This window comes from Hemicordylus capensis, chromosome 9 (assembly GCF_027244095.1).
Source record: "Hemicordylus capensis ecotype Gifberg chromosome 9, rHemCap1.1.pri, whole genome shotgun sequence".
Taxonomy (NCBI): domain Eukaryota; kingdom Metazoa; phylum Chordata; class Lepidosauria; order Squamata; family Cordylidae; genus Hemicordylus; species Hemicordylus capensis.
The window spans coordinates 22896551-22910069 of NC_069665.1; the positions used below are offsets into that span (position 1 = coordinate 22896551).

A 13519-nucleotide genomic window follows, 5' to 3' on the forward strand; every position below is an offset into this window, starting at 1 on the left:
CATTCCACGTGCCGTTTCCAATCGCTTGACTCGGGTCCGAGCAGGGAAACCTTTTTTTTCAGTGGGTTTTAACAGTTCCTCTGCAATCTAACAGTCCCTCTGCAATCACCCTCATCTTCTAAGCGGTGTCTCGGAGCGGGGAGAACCTGCCTCCAGTCCGACGACCCTCTCTTCTTTTCAGGGGATCCTGATTTCGAAAGGCTTGAACGGAGTGGCCATCATCCCAAGATCAGCAGTGTGTATGGATTTCGCTCAGGTGCTACGCTCAAATAACCAGCCTCTGCAAGGAGACCTGCTGCGATGCCGCCGAGTTTTCCTGCATCTTTGGGGGCATAGAACTAGGCTTTGATTTACGAACAAGTGGGGAAGAAAGATGAAAAGGAAGAGGCGGTTTCCGTGCAAAACCAGTTTTTGTTATGAAGGACGAAGAAAGGGGGATGGATCCACGCATAATTAACTTGTGCCTTAGCATTATGTCAACGCATGATTGACCCCTGGAATTCTCCGCCACAAGATGTTTTGGTGACCGCCACCAGCATGGATGGCTTCAAGAAGGGCTGAGGGCTATAGGGCATTTCTAGCCTCAGAGACACGATACCTCTCAATCCCAGTTGCAGGGGAGCAACAGCAGGAGAGAGGGCATGCTCTCAGCTCTTGCCTGTGGGCTTCCCAGAGGCATCTGTGGGCCACCATATGAAACAGGATGCTGGACTAGATAAACCTTGGGCTCGATCCAGCAGGGCTGTTCTTGGGGGCGGGGAGGCTGGACGGTGGGTAAGGCTCAAGTGGAAAGGAAAAGAGTCGATTGAGAAGCTGCCTCCTACCGAGCCAGATCATTGGTCCACCTAGCTCAGTACTACACTGACTGGCAGCAGCTTCTCCAAGGTTTCAGGCAGGAATCTTCCCTAGCTGTACCTGGAGATGCAGCCAGGGAGTGACGTCCTGTCATGCAAAGCAGATTTTCCATGCAAAGCAGATATTCTAGTCATTTTCCCAAGGGGGATATCTTACAGCAAACCATGCTCACAGGTCATCACCCATCCAAATGCAAACCAGGACAGTCCCTGCTTGGCCAAGGGGACCATTCACACTCGCTACGGCAAGACCAGCTCTCCTCCCCAGTTAGGTGAACCGGTGTGTGTTTGTTTTTTAAAGAAAGAAATCCATTAAAATGTCCCCCTTAATCAGACAGTAGACTTTAAACGCATTTTTTTATAAAAATTCAAGTCCTTACCAATAAAATAAAATAAAAATCTGTGAATAACCGCTTGTGGGCCGGAAGAGGCATCCCTCCCTCCTTTTCTCGCATCCAGAGGAGAATGCCTCTCCCAAGCTGGTACCTGCTGACCCCTGTGTGCGCACATCTTGAAAAACAAACCCCTCCCTCCCACCCACCCACCCACCCACCCATACAACGGTTCTTTGGCTCCTGTGCAGTCACTCGATCACAATGTCTATCGCTTACCAGTGAAGGCTGCGCGCCCCTCTCCCTATTTAACTGGCAGCGAGCTCCACGCAAGAAACGGACTTACTCCCAAGGAAGCACGCAAAGACGCCAGCGGTGTGTGGCTATGACCCCCACCATGCTTCCTTGGGAGTAAGCCCCCCTTGAACTGGGTAGGGCTCGCGGGCGCGTCGATCTGCTGCGTGGGATCGGGGGCAAGGTTCCTGCGCAGCCCGAGCCTAGGGGCATGCTTCCTCAAAAGTCATTTCCCCTGAGCGTAGTGTGTGGTACTGGTAGCACCGTGCATAGGACTGCAGCCTTCGATGAGGGCCCTACAAAGAATAGGGCGAGGAGGAGGAGGAGGAGGAGGAGAAGGCAAGCGGGGGAGGCAGAGTCCGCTTCCTCTCTCCCCGGCTACGATGGTCATTATTTCTGAAGCCCACGGCAGGGGGCAGGTAAAGGGCAGTCAGTCTGAAGAAAATCGCGAGGTTCCTTCCTCCCCTCTGCCATGAATTCACTCGGGGGCCTTGGGAAATTCATGGTTCCCATGGCTCCACCTGCAATACAGAAATATAGCAGGACTGGCCTGCCTTGCAGGGGTAGTTTTAAGGAGGGAGCTAGTGTACAGGAAGCAGGTTGCCTCTTTAAAGACTACTTCATAAATGATATCACCACCACCACCCAGCAGTGGGAATGAGAAAGTGATTAGCAATGGCAATTAATTACTTTGTAAAATCCATAGGCAGCAGCAGTAGAAGAAAGTTGCATGAAAATGACCCCCCCCCCCCCACACACACACACCCAGCCAATTCTGCTGTCTGCAATACAGAAAGTTAGTTGGAATGTTATCATCAAAGTTATCATCAAACTTGGCATTTATCTAGTCCTGCAGAGTGCTTCCTGTACATTATCTCAGTAAACTGCCCCCCACTTAAAAAAACAAAAACCAACTTTGCAAAGCGAGGTCAAGCATGTTGCTGCTTCCAGTTGTAGAGGTGTAGCTAAAATGTGGGATAGATAAGCCCATGGGTAGCTATAGTGTGAGCAGCTAAAGCTGACTTACCTATTTCAAGAGGGGTCACTGTGTAATCCTGTTATAGCAAGAACAAAGCATTTTTTTAAAAAAAAAACCCAAAACCTCCAGGTTAGCAGATTGGTTATGGCATACACAAAAACTCCCATCACAATAAATCTGTTCCTGTTTAAAGCAGCCTAAGACACTCTTTGTTATTATGCCCAAGGGCACCTATGGAACTCATGGCAGATGTAACATTTGAACCTGGGACTTGGTGAAGAGTCCAACCTGTGTTCCCTCTAATTATTTTTCCTATTTGTGCGCAGAATGAGTTTTGTTCTGGGTGGCAGTATCAAGGCACTGTGTGCGCATGTGCATTCAGACTGGGGCCTTTCAACCTGAGTGGGATCTAAAATTTACTGAGTGGACATCAAAAAATTCGTGAGCGTGTGCACATGCGCACACCTTAGAGGGAACACCAAATCCAACCCCTTCCCTAGACCTACTTTCATGTCAGCATCTTCTCTTTATCACACCCCCTTCTCCTGGTGGAAACTGGCCTACTCTATTTCCAAACTGAAATCCCATTTGTCAGCTGCATTAAAAAAACAAACCCTCCCTGACAGCTTTCAGAGGCTCTAACAAAACCCACCTGCCTCTCTCCCTCATTTCTCCCAAAGGCTTTTTTTTTTTTAAAGAAATGAGCATCCATTTACTGTATGAAACTATTAACAGGACAGATACACATCCAAAAGAGGGGGTGGGTGAGGAAACATGAAGCATAAAATAACACATTGCTTATTAAGCGAGAATTAACTGCCCCCCTAGGAGCTAATTAAATTCCTTCTTGGAACCCAGGTTTGGAAAAAAAGAAAAACCCATCAGATGTTAACTATGTAGCAGCCACTGTCCAAATCAGGGTTCTGAACTGAGAAACTGGCTGTTTTAAATCCAACAGTTATTTCAATTTATTTCCATCTAATTATATTCCAGATCTTATCTACATCCTCATTATAAAGCAAAAATAAAGCAAAACAAGAAAATAGGCCCAGTTAGACAGTTCTCCACTCCCCGAGAAGCAGAGTGGTTTATTACACTAGTTTTATTTCACATTATGTTTCGATTACAATCAAAAGTATTTTACTGTACCTTGATAATAAAAGTAGTTATTCTCTTTAGAGTGCTGCAAAATTATAGCATTTACATCTTTGAAAGACTGTAAACAAAATAATACTAGCAAATAATAGTACTAGCATTTCGGTACACCTTGTAAGGATTTCTTTGTTAGTTGTTTTTAATAAGACAGCTGTATAAAATGTGATTTGAGTTGAGAGAATACAATACAGATAATGGTAAAAAGAACAGAGAGGGCAATTCTGTGGGAATCACCTCGGTGACTATTTAGGGCATGGTTTTCCCCCTCACGCCTTGGAGAACAAGTTCAATAAAGCAGTCTTGTTAAATTGAGAGTTACTGAAAATTGACTGGTCAGTTCCCATTTTAAAAACAGCACGTAAAACAAAGAGCAAGAGGGTGTGGGCATTACTAAAAGGGATTTTTTTTTTTTTTTTGCACTCAAGGCTACCTTTTGAAGAATTTGTTTCCTCTTTTCTCCATTTCCTATTCAGAACCAATGGTTGTGATTGCATATTTCTCCCTATTTTTAGTTGTTTTGGTTCCCTCCTTCTAGGTCTGGTTAAGAATTAGTCAACAGATCTAGTTAGCTGCATTGTTTCTTGTCTAAGGAAAACAAAATTAAGAATCCCATTTAAACATTATTCAACTAAAGCCAAAATTAATTTGTCAATATTCACACCTTATCTTACAGATTAATTAGTAAAAGTTCAATATACTTTCCGGCATGTAGTTGGGCCACAATTTACAAGAGCAAAAAACAAGCATCAAAACATTAAGCAGCCTGTAAATTCCACAATCACTCAGAATTACATAGAAATAGTGAAAATCAGACTTGGCTGGAATAGTTCGTGTTGATCATTTCCCCACGCCCCAGTTTTCTTACTAGCATACAGCACGGTTTGCATTTCACTCCTCATGGCACCCATGTTATTCAAAAATACTTCTTTTAAAAAGTTTAACTCAGGGAAAGAGTAAAAAAAAGTGCTTTTATAAACCCAAACTGGTTGCAAAAGGATAGTGTGGAATAGAAAACAAACGGACAAGCATTTGAGGGGGGGAAACAGCGGAGTTGGGGAGAATAGTGGTTAATATAACATCAGTTAAAACGGAGATGGAACTAATTCAGTTGGCAAAGGAGAGAGAAATATTATCGAAGGATGACAAATGCACACATCTTCTGTCTCTTGGCTGCACCGTTACAGCAATCTTCAAAACAGATGAACACAAACCTAAAGCAGGGTATAACTTCTGCAATATGTATCTATGATCCAGAAGTTTGCGACCCCAAGGTTCCTTCTCTGGAGCTGCAATTCAGGGATGGGCAAGCAATTTTCAGACCCAGTTGCTTCCTCCCTTCCTCGTCAGGGTAAGTTATTTAAAGAGGAAATACTAGAAATCCAGAGAAGGTGGAATATTTCCAACCTCCCATCAAGTTTCCTCTCTCCAGTTTTAAATAGGCTCTGTCTCCTTTCTCCATCTGGATCAGGACCCCGTTGCTGGCGGCTTCTCGGGTGACATCTTGATCCCCCGCAAAGGCAGAAATCACGGGCCACCCGTTGAGCATTAGACTTACCTAACATGTAAGAGAAAGCAAAGCGACCATCAGCAAAAGAGGAGAGGGAGGGGGAACTCAATGGGTAGCTCTTAGGAACCATATACAGGTGGATGGACCATTCTGGCTGCAAATTGAAGGGGTTTTCCCCACTATTAATTGGGGTCTTTGCCCCCTATCAATTTTTATTTACACAGTTACAGCAAATGGACATGAAGCAGAGCATTAACCCAACTGAAATAAGTGCAGTATTTCTCACCCCCAGTACTTTACAAGATCTGCATTTCTGGGTCTACAGTTTTCATAAACACATGATATAACCCTTTAGGATTATAAAGGGTGGGTGAGTGAGAGGGGCAGGGGAGAAAAGGATGCCGAATGAGGCAATGAAGTAGCATTAAAGTGTCCGTCTCTAAAGCGTTCTAAGAATACGTTGCAGATAACATCATTACATCTGTGTCATTTTTCACTTAAAGAACTCCTCCATGCTGCCAGATCAGATTAATTGTGCTACCCAAGGAAAATCAGTGGTGGTGGGGGTTCCCCCTCCTTTCATACTACTATAATTCTATACAATCATATTACTATAATTCTATAATTATATACTAGCATAACTCCCCCCCCCCCCAATGACATGTAGATCTTTTTATGTAGGTTGCCTAGAAGGCAGAGAGGCCTCCCATCCCCATTTGGGACAGACAGCATGACCCCAAATTCCAGCAATCCCAGAGGCTTTTGGATGCACCCTGGAACATGGCAGAGTATTCCAGTTTGGAACCCCTTCAGTCAGTCAGTCAGATGCCTTCTCCCTCCTGTTTTAAGAGGGTTTGCTTGTCCTTCAGGAAAGCTGGACTCCTTTCTTGCTAAACCTCAAAGGCAAACTGCCCCAGGCAGCCTCTCTGAAGTGCTGGGGGGTGGGGGGATATGCCTTTGTGAAGCCACATAGATACTGAATCCCTGACAAAGCCAATACGTATCCTATGGATGGAGCTATAGTCTCAAGCCAGCTGCAATTCTATGCATGCAAGTAAATCCTACTGTGTTAAGATGGAGCTGACTCCCTCATGGGTATACACAGGCTGCAATCCTATGCACACCTGCTGGCAAGCAAGCAAGCAAGCCCCACTGAACACACTGCTTCCAAGTAAACATGTACAGGATCCCACTGCACCTGAGCTACCAATGTCTGTTGACACATCCATGGCGAAATATGCAGCTGCCAGTAATAGACTAACTAACTTTCCACATCGATGTTGCTACAGTCACTGACAGCTATTGACACTTAAGTAATGATGTGTGCATAGACAGATATAGATTTATAGCCCCAAATGTAAAAATCACTAGCCACCTATGACACTATCTCAAATAGGAAGGACAGCTATAAAGAAGAATAATTTGCGCAGTATGGGTAGACTATATACAGATATACATTCATTCATTCATTCCCTGCTAACTTGGCAAAGAGGCAGCTTTTAACCTGACGATTCTCTTTTATTTAGCAGGGGGAGAATAACTGGCCCCATCCACCTCCAGCACAGTACCTCCAGTGACTGTTGCTGGTATCTATCGTATGTTTCTTTTCAGATTGTGAACCCTTTGAGGACAGGGATCCATCTTATTTGTTTGCTATTTCTCTATGTAAACCACCCTGAGCCATTTTTGGAAGGGCGGTATAGAAATTGAATGAATGAATTAATGTTTTTTTGTACATGTATTTTGGTTGCACAAGAGTGTATTTTGTAAGTCCAATTGAACTCAGTGGGATTTACTTCCAGGTAATTCTGCACAAAATCAGCCATCTGACAAGAATGCAAGACAGGCAGACAGAGATCTAGCTCATCTCAGATGTCTAAGAAACAGCCAATCGTATGCCTGCCTGGAAGACAGTTCAAGGGTCACTCATATAGGTCCCCTATATAGCCCAAGATTCCTGCTAGATCAATTAATATGATTTGGGCTGATGGAGGCAAAAAGGGCCACAGTACCTCATGCCAAATGGGCCTAGAGATGGGAAAGCAGATTGTTATGCCCCTAAAAATAAATCAATTAATTTGATCTCTCCCCCTCTGTCTCTCTTCTCTCTTTGGGGGTTGGGTAGGATTCCTTGCTCTGTCTCCCCTCCAGAACTGTGAGGTCCATGTGTGAAAGGAAAATAGATTTACTAAAATCTCCTGAAGGAGCTAAAATTCTCAGCCCACATTCAATCCCACCCCACCCACCTTTCATCTGATATTTCCAAAGTGCTGAGAGGTAAGCCTTCAGGCATCTCCCAAGCCAATTAAGAGAGAGGCTTTTTATTTCGGCCAGTTTTAGAACAAATTCCTGTGCTACCGTAAGATTAAGGGGCATAAACGCAAGTGTTAAGGCTTATGTGGACAGTAGACAGATGCGGAGGAGAGGATATCAATATTTATCACCTGATCAATAACAGAGAGAGCGGGGGTTAAAACATGGATTTGTAAAGAACAAAGACTCAACAAAATTTGCTACAGGCTCCAGGATTAAATGGAGTCTATCATTATCTACAATAGTTTAAATCTGTACACTTTCCACCATATAGTTGTTTTACAGAACCTAGTGGCTGTACAGGGCACACCCACATATGTTTACTAGGGAATAAGTCCCTGTTCATTCAAAGGCACTTACTCTTGGGGAATTGTGGATTGAGCTGCAACCTTATTCACAACCTTCCTTTTCACTAGTGTGTGTCCCCTCCCCTCATCTGTGATTTGTGGAGTTAAATTTTTATATTTTGGGTCTAAATTCAGACCAGCAGAACTCTAGTAATGTTTACTTCTACCCTTAAAATAGCCACCTGTCACCCTCCCCAACCTAAAGTGAATGGCTTCTAGAGCCATTTTGGGGAGGGGGGTGGAATTGTGTTGCCCACTCTGTTTGTATTTCCGTAGGTCTACTTCTAAGCAAATGTTTTTAAAACCGAAGTTCTCTGTAAGTGGGATACATAAATGCAGCTGGATTATGTTTGCCTGGAAGTAAGTTCAACTTTGTTCAATGGGACTTACTTCTGTGCATACGTGCAGAGATTCAAACAAAGCCTTGGTAGTATCAGCTGAGATCTCACCTGCCAAGTGAGAAGGGGAGTGTATTGTACGGGAATCATATATGTTCAGTTTGGGGTGGCTGTTAGGATCTTGTATGAAATCTGAGTGGAGACCCAGACAGAGGGCCTAGTTAAGAAAGGGAATGTTACCGGAAAAGAATGGCAAACCATTTGTAGAAATTTGTTTTTTAAAACCAAATCAATTTGGAAATATATCCCCTTACCTCTCCATGGTTTTGCAGTGGGAGGGACTCTTAAACTAACTGTTTCTGTGGGGATTGTCTCATTTTCTTTCATTTTGTTCAGGATGTTAAGGGCACAAAGAGGAAGACAACTCATAAAACCAGTACAGAACATCAGGCAGCAGGCACGCTGGTGTTACACATGTTTACTCAGAAGTAAGCCCTGCTGAATTTAAAGAGACTTCCTTTCAAGAAAGAGTGCACAGGGGATTTTTTCCCCCCACCTATCAGTTTCTCCCCCATAAAAAGCAATCTCTCTCTCACACACACACACATGCCATGCTACAAAGAAAGTCCACCAGCAAAGTATCTGACCTGGATCGTTTGCCTGTTGTACACCTTCACCACGTGAAAATTAAAACTGTAAATCCCTTTTCGGGGCGCTATGAAAGTGCTTCGTTCAGAGTCAAAGTTCAGCCCAATATTCACTAGTACCTGCAAAAGGAAAGGGAGGATGGGGGTGAGAAATATCGATGGGGTGCGGGAGAATGCAAGGTAGCCAGATTCCTTTAAAATGCGACAATCTGCAGCCGGGAGACCGAGCCTCTCTTTCCTAACGGGCTTTTCCTAAGGCAATGCCAGAAGTCCACATCTGGGAGCGAAAGGGACTCGCATCAGTCGCTTCCTCCAGCTCCTGACATATTCTGGACAGAGCCGCCTCTGGAACGGGCTGCCACGGGACCTACCACTGAAAGGGTAGGACCGTTCCCCAGGAGGATTGGGACCTAGAAGGTGAGAGTCGGTCCCTAGCTGGGAGTGCAGAAGATCGCGTTCTCCCTCCACTCCAGCTGAAGTTTCAAGGGATAATTCGAATTCCCCCTCCAGGGACATGTGAATACCGCTATGGCTTAAGTCCATCTTTATTCTGGGAGTAGGAGGAAGGCAGGCTCAAAGGAATTTGGGGATGGAGGTGAAAAGGAGTCTATAACAGCCAGTAATTCCCCTGAATACGCCCCACCAAGCCAATCTGTTCCCCCTACGACGACCCCAAAGGAACATAGAGAGCTGCCTTATACCAAGTCGGACCCTTGGTCTCTGGAGCTCAGCATTGCCTGCACTGAGCGGCAGCGACTCTCCAAGGAAGCCGGGACCTCCCGACCGACGCCCGAACCCGGGACCTCCCGCATGATGTAGAGCAGAGGCTCTACCCACAGAGCTACCGCCCCAGCCCTCCAAGTAGCTCTATTTGTTCCTCCTCTCTGCCGCCCGCCCGCCCGCCCCGCGTCTCCCTCCCCGCGTTGTTCTACCTGGTCGAAGTAAATGATCATGGTGCGGTTGCTCATCTCCGAGGGCTCGTGGTTGGTGCTGCGGATGGCCGAGAAGGCCACCTTGGCGCTGCCGGAGCGCACGGAGATGCCCAGCGCCGTGCCGGTGGGGTCCGAGGCGGGGTTGGAGTCGCACACCACCAGGCACTTGCCCTCCAGGATGATGGGCTCCGTCTCGTTCTGCCCCAGCGCCAGGCCGGCCAGCCAAGCCAAGCCCAGGAGCTCCAGCGCCAGCATCGCGCCGCCGCCGCGTCCGAGGCGGAAGGTCTCCTCCCAGCTGGGCTGCTGCGAGGCGGCCGGCGGCAGATCCAGCTTCCCCGAGGGGGCGGGCGGCTCCCTCCTCCTCCTCCTCCGCCTCCTCTCCTCCCGGCTCTCCCTTGCGCCCTTCCCGAGCGAGGCTGCCCGTCCGCCCGCTGCCCGCTTCGCTCTAGTCCCGAGCCGCCCGCAACGTCCCCCGACGTGCGGCAGGCAGTGGCAAGAGCTGCGGCGGCGGCGGGGGCGGCGAGGAAGGCGGCGAGGGCCCCTGGCAAGGCTCCGGAGCGCTCGGCTGCATAGCGCAAGGCGCAGCCGCTGCCCGACGCCGCTTCGCCCGCAACGACGGCTATGGCTAAAGCGCCCCGCCGCCGCCAGAGCACACAAAAGGCGCAGCGCGGCGCCGCCACCCCGCCTTTCCCCACCAACCCGGGCTTGTCGTCAGCGCCGGCCACGCCCAGCCCGCGGCCAATCCGAGGCCGGCGCGCTCCCCGCCAGCCAATGGCCGCCCAGTCCGTCTCTTGCCCCCGAAGGCGGAGGCTTGTGGTGATTAGGGGCCGGCCGGGCAGGTGGAGAGAAGAAGCGAGAGGGGAGTGCGGTCGCGGCGGCGGCGGCGGCTGCTCTTTGCCTGGCAAAGTCTGCCGAGGGGGTCCCGCAGCAAGCGCCGCTTTGTAGGGGCCGCAGGTAAGGCGCTGGAGGGGGAGGAGGAGGAGAACGCGGGACGGCCGGGGAGCAGCGCGCGTGGAGATCTGGCCCCGGGGAAGAGAAAAGAAGCCCGAGGAGAAGGGCGCCTGTCTGCTTTGGGACCGGTTGAGTCTTGCGCGGGAGCGTCCGGAGTTGCGGATCGTCATCCGGGCGCGCTGAGCCCCCTCTGGATGGCGTTGGTGGGTGCCTTGGCAGAGGGAGCGCGGGGTGTGTGTGTGGGTGTGGGTGTGTGTCTGCAAAGCTACAGGCTGTCTCTGGGACAATCGCCCTAACAGGATGGGGAAGGAACTCCAGGATGCAGGCAGGCACTTCCAACTGACAGGAGGGAGGGATGCCTCAGCCGCAGGAGAGGTGGGGGTGGGGACGGGGTATGTGTGTCCGAATGGGTCGTGGGAGTCTCTGGGGAGGGGTCGGGGGCCTCCTTGGAGAACCGGTGTTGGAGAGTTCGGGGAGGCGGCTGGGCGCACGATACAGAGCGAGATCAAGCACTGCAGTATAGAGATACAGAGAAATCAAGCAGTATATAGATATAGAGTATATGGGTATAGATTAAACAGGAATAAAGAGAGAGATCAAGCAGTGTATAGATGCAGCGAGACCAAGCCTAAGAAAGAGAGCTCCAAACAGTGCCAGAAACCAGGGCATAAAAGGTTGGTCTCTGCATGCCAACTGCGGAAGGGCTGACTGTGGTTCCCAGCCCAGGAGTGTCTGTGGCTTCACTTTTTCCAGGCCCCTGGTGACAGGGAGGGGGCAGGCAGTGGGGTGGCAAAGCAAGTTCTAAAGCTGAGCGGTGACCAGTCCAGACTCAAGTGAAACTTTGCATCTAGGGCCACACAAAGGAGTTGTCTTAGTTTGAGAAGAGGCAGGATCAGGACACAGAGATGCATAAGGCAGGAGGGATAGAAAAAGGGTCCAGGATGGATTCTGGGCGTATAAAGGATGGAGGAAAAATAAGGAAGATGTAAAATAGCTAAAACCAGGGGCTAGCTATACAAAATGAAGAAAGAGACTTCTGTACGTTAGGTAACAGGAGACGAGGACAGATGTTCTCATTTGTGTGTCATTTTCGCAAACTCTTAGAAGGTACCTGGGAAATCATTGCACTGTGTCTATCACTTGTACATCATTTGTGGACACCACTTGAGTGGAGGAAACAGGGCAGAGAAGTGGTGATTGGGTGTGTGGAAGTCGGGGACAGAAGCACCATTCAGGTATAATTTGTATATTTTTTAAGAGGGTTAGAATGAACGTATAAGGCTGGTTCACATGCAGAGCTTCCCCTGATTTTGCAGGCATCAAGTGATGAATACGCATGTGTGAGCCAACTCGGTGTGCACAATATAATGCAGTATTAAGCAGAATTGTTCATCTAGTTGTGTTCATTTCTGCAGCCTGCAGGAATCAGGACTAGAGGCATTTTATAAACTCAGGGATTAGTTTATCAGTGGTAAAGCAGGGCTAAATCTGTTCTTTATTATTGTGTCTGAATTGAGGGAGCAGAGATGCACAAGTTGTGGCCTAGTTATATATCTGCTGTAGTATTCTGGGACTCCAGTTGTGTTACATTGTGTATTCAGCAGCAGGGATGATCTTTCAGTTTGATAGCTTTCCTGTCTCTGGTTCTTGATTTAATTTAATACATAAAAAACCTTTAGGTATCCAGGTTGGTCCAAAAGAAGACATCCAAAAAATTAACAGCAGTGTCACACTTTATTAGACCCAACTACAAATGCGACAAACTAGTACAAGTTTTTGAGTTTGCTCAGAGCCTTCTTCAGAAACAAGCCATTCAATAGGGGAGGAAAACTTGACCAGCTGGAAAAGGCCCCCTCTCCCCACCTGGAGTAAGTTTGTGGACATTCTTAAGATGGTCACTGCTTCCCCGGGGGCAACTGTGTTAGTCTGCTGCAGGCGGGGGCGGGGGGCGGGGGACCCAGCCAAATGCCTTGTGCCACCCAAAGGACTAGCCAATTGACTGTAGCATCAGCTTTTGTGGACTGGAGGCCAATTCATCAGATGTCAACGGAAGATAACATTTCACGCCTTTGATTAAGTGCACTATAGTCTGCAAAACCTTCTGCCACAATAAATGTGTTAGTCTTTAAGGTGACACAAGTTCTTAACATGAAATGGTTTTCAGAGAACGTAGCCATCTACAATTGGTTGCAGCAAAAACAGCAAGCCACCTTCAGAATCTTAAAACATGTAATTCCCTTAAATTGTGGGTGGGTGTGAAATAGATTTGGGCTTACACAAAAACTGCTAGGATGAGAAAAGGATGTCTGTTCTCCCTTTGAAAATAGAAACACCAAGAGTTATATGGATCCTTTGATACAATAGCCATTTGATGTAGTCTATAAACGTTCCAAGCAAGCCCTGTATCCATTATGTGTTGTGCTGGGAATATAGGCATTCCTGTTTGATGAGAAATAAGAGGGACGTGTCTCTCCCAGCTGCTGTGCTTAAACAAAAAGGATGGATCCAGTTGAGCTTTGACTATTTAATCCTCAACTTTGGTCTTTAGGTAAAGGCAAGGCCGGATTATGAGATCCTGAGAACCTAAGGTATGGCAAGCATAAAAGGCCCCACCCCAGTACAAAAACTAATAATTTAATAAAGACAGTTATCTTGCAATAAGCTTATTTGCATTAGGAATACTTTTAAATGAAAGTATATTATGTAAAACTAGGGTGTGTGTTGGGTGTGTGGGTGTGTTTTGCGGGGTATTCAGGGATCCCTCATAATGTGAGGCCCTAAGCCGTAGCTTATTTAGGTTGTACCTAAATCCAGCACTGGGTGGAGAATGAAAATGGACTTTCAAAGCTGTGGTCTGCCTGTAGATTAAA

At 47.5% G+C, this 13519-nt stretch overlaps 1 protein-coding gene across 1 annotated transcript; it reads right to left on the minus strand.

Moving 5' to 3' along the window:
* Nucleotides 1-3508: 3508 nt before the first annotated feature.
* Nucleotides 3509-10405, minus strand: CBLN1 (cerebellin 1 precursor). The gene is made up of 3 exons (XM_053270421.1): nucleotides 9699-10405; nucleotides 8767-8886; nucleotides 3509-5169 (listed from the first exon to the last, which is right to left on the minus strand). The coding sequence occupies exons 1-3, from the start codon at nucleotides 9951-9953 to the stop codon at nucleotides 4972-4974; spliced, it is 573 nt and encodes a 190-aa protein (XP_053126396.1). The 5' UTR covers nucleotides 9954-10405; the 3' UTR covers nucleotides 3509-4971.
* Nucleotides 10406-13519: the final 3114 nt, after the last annotated feature.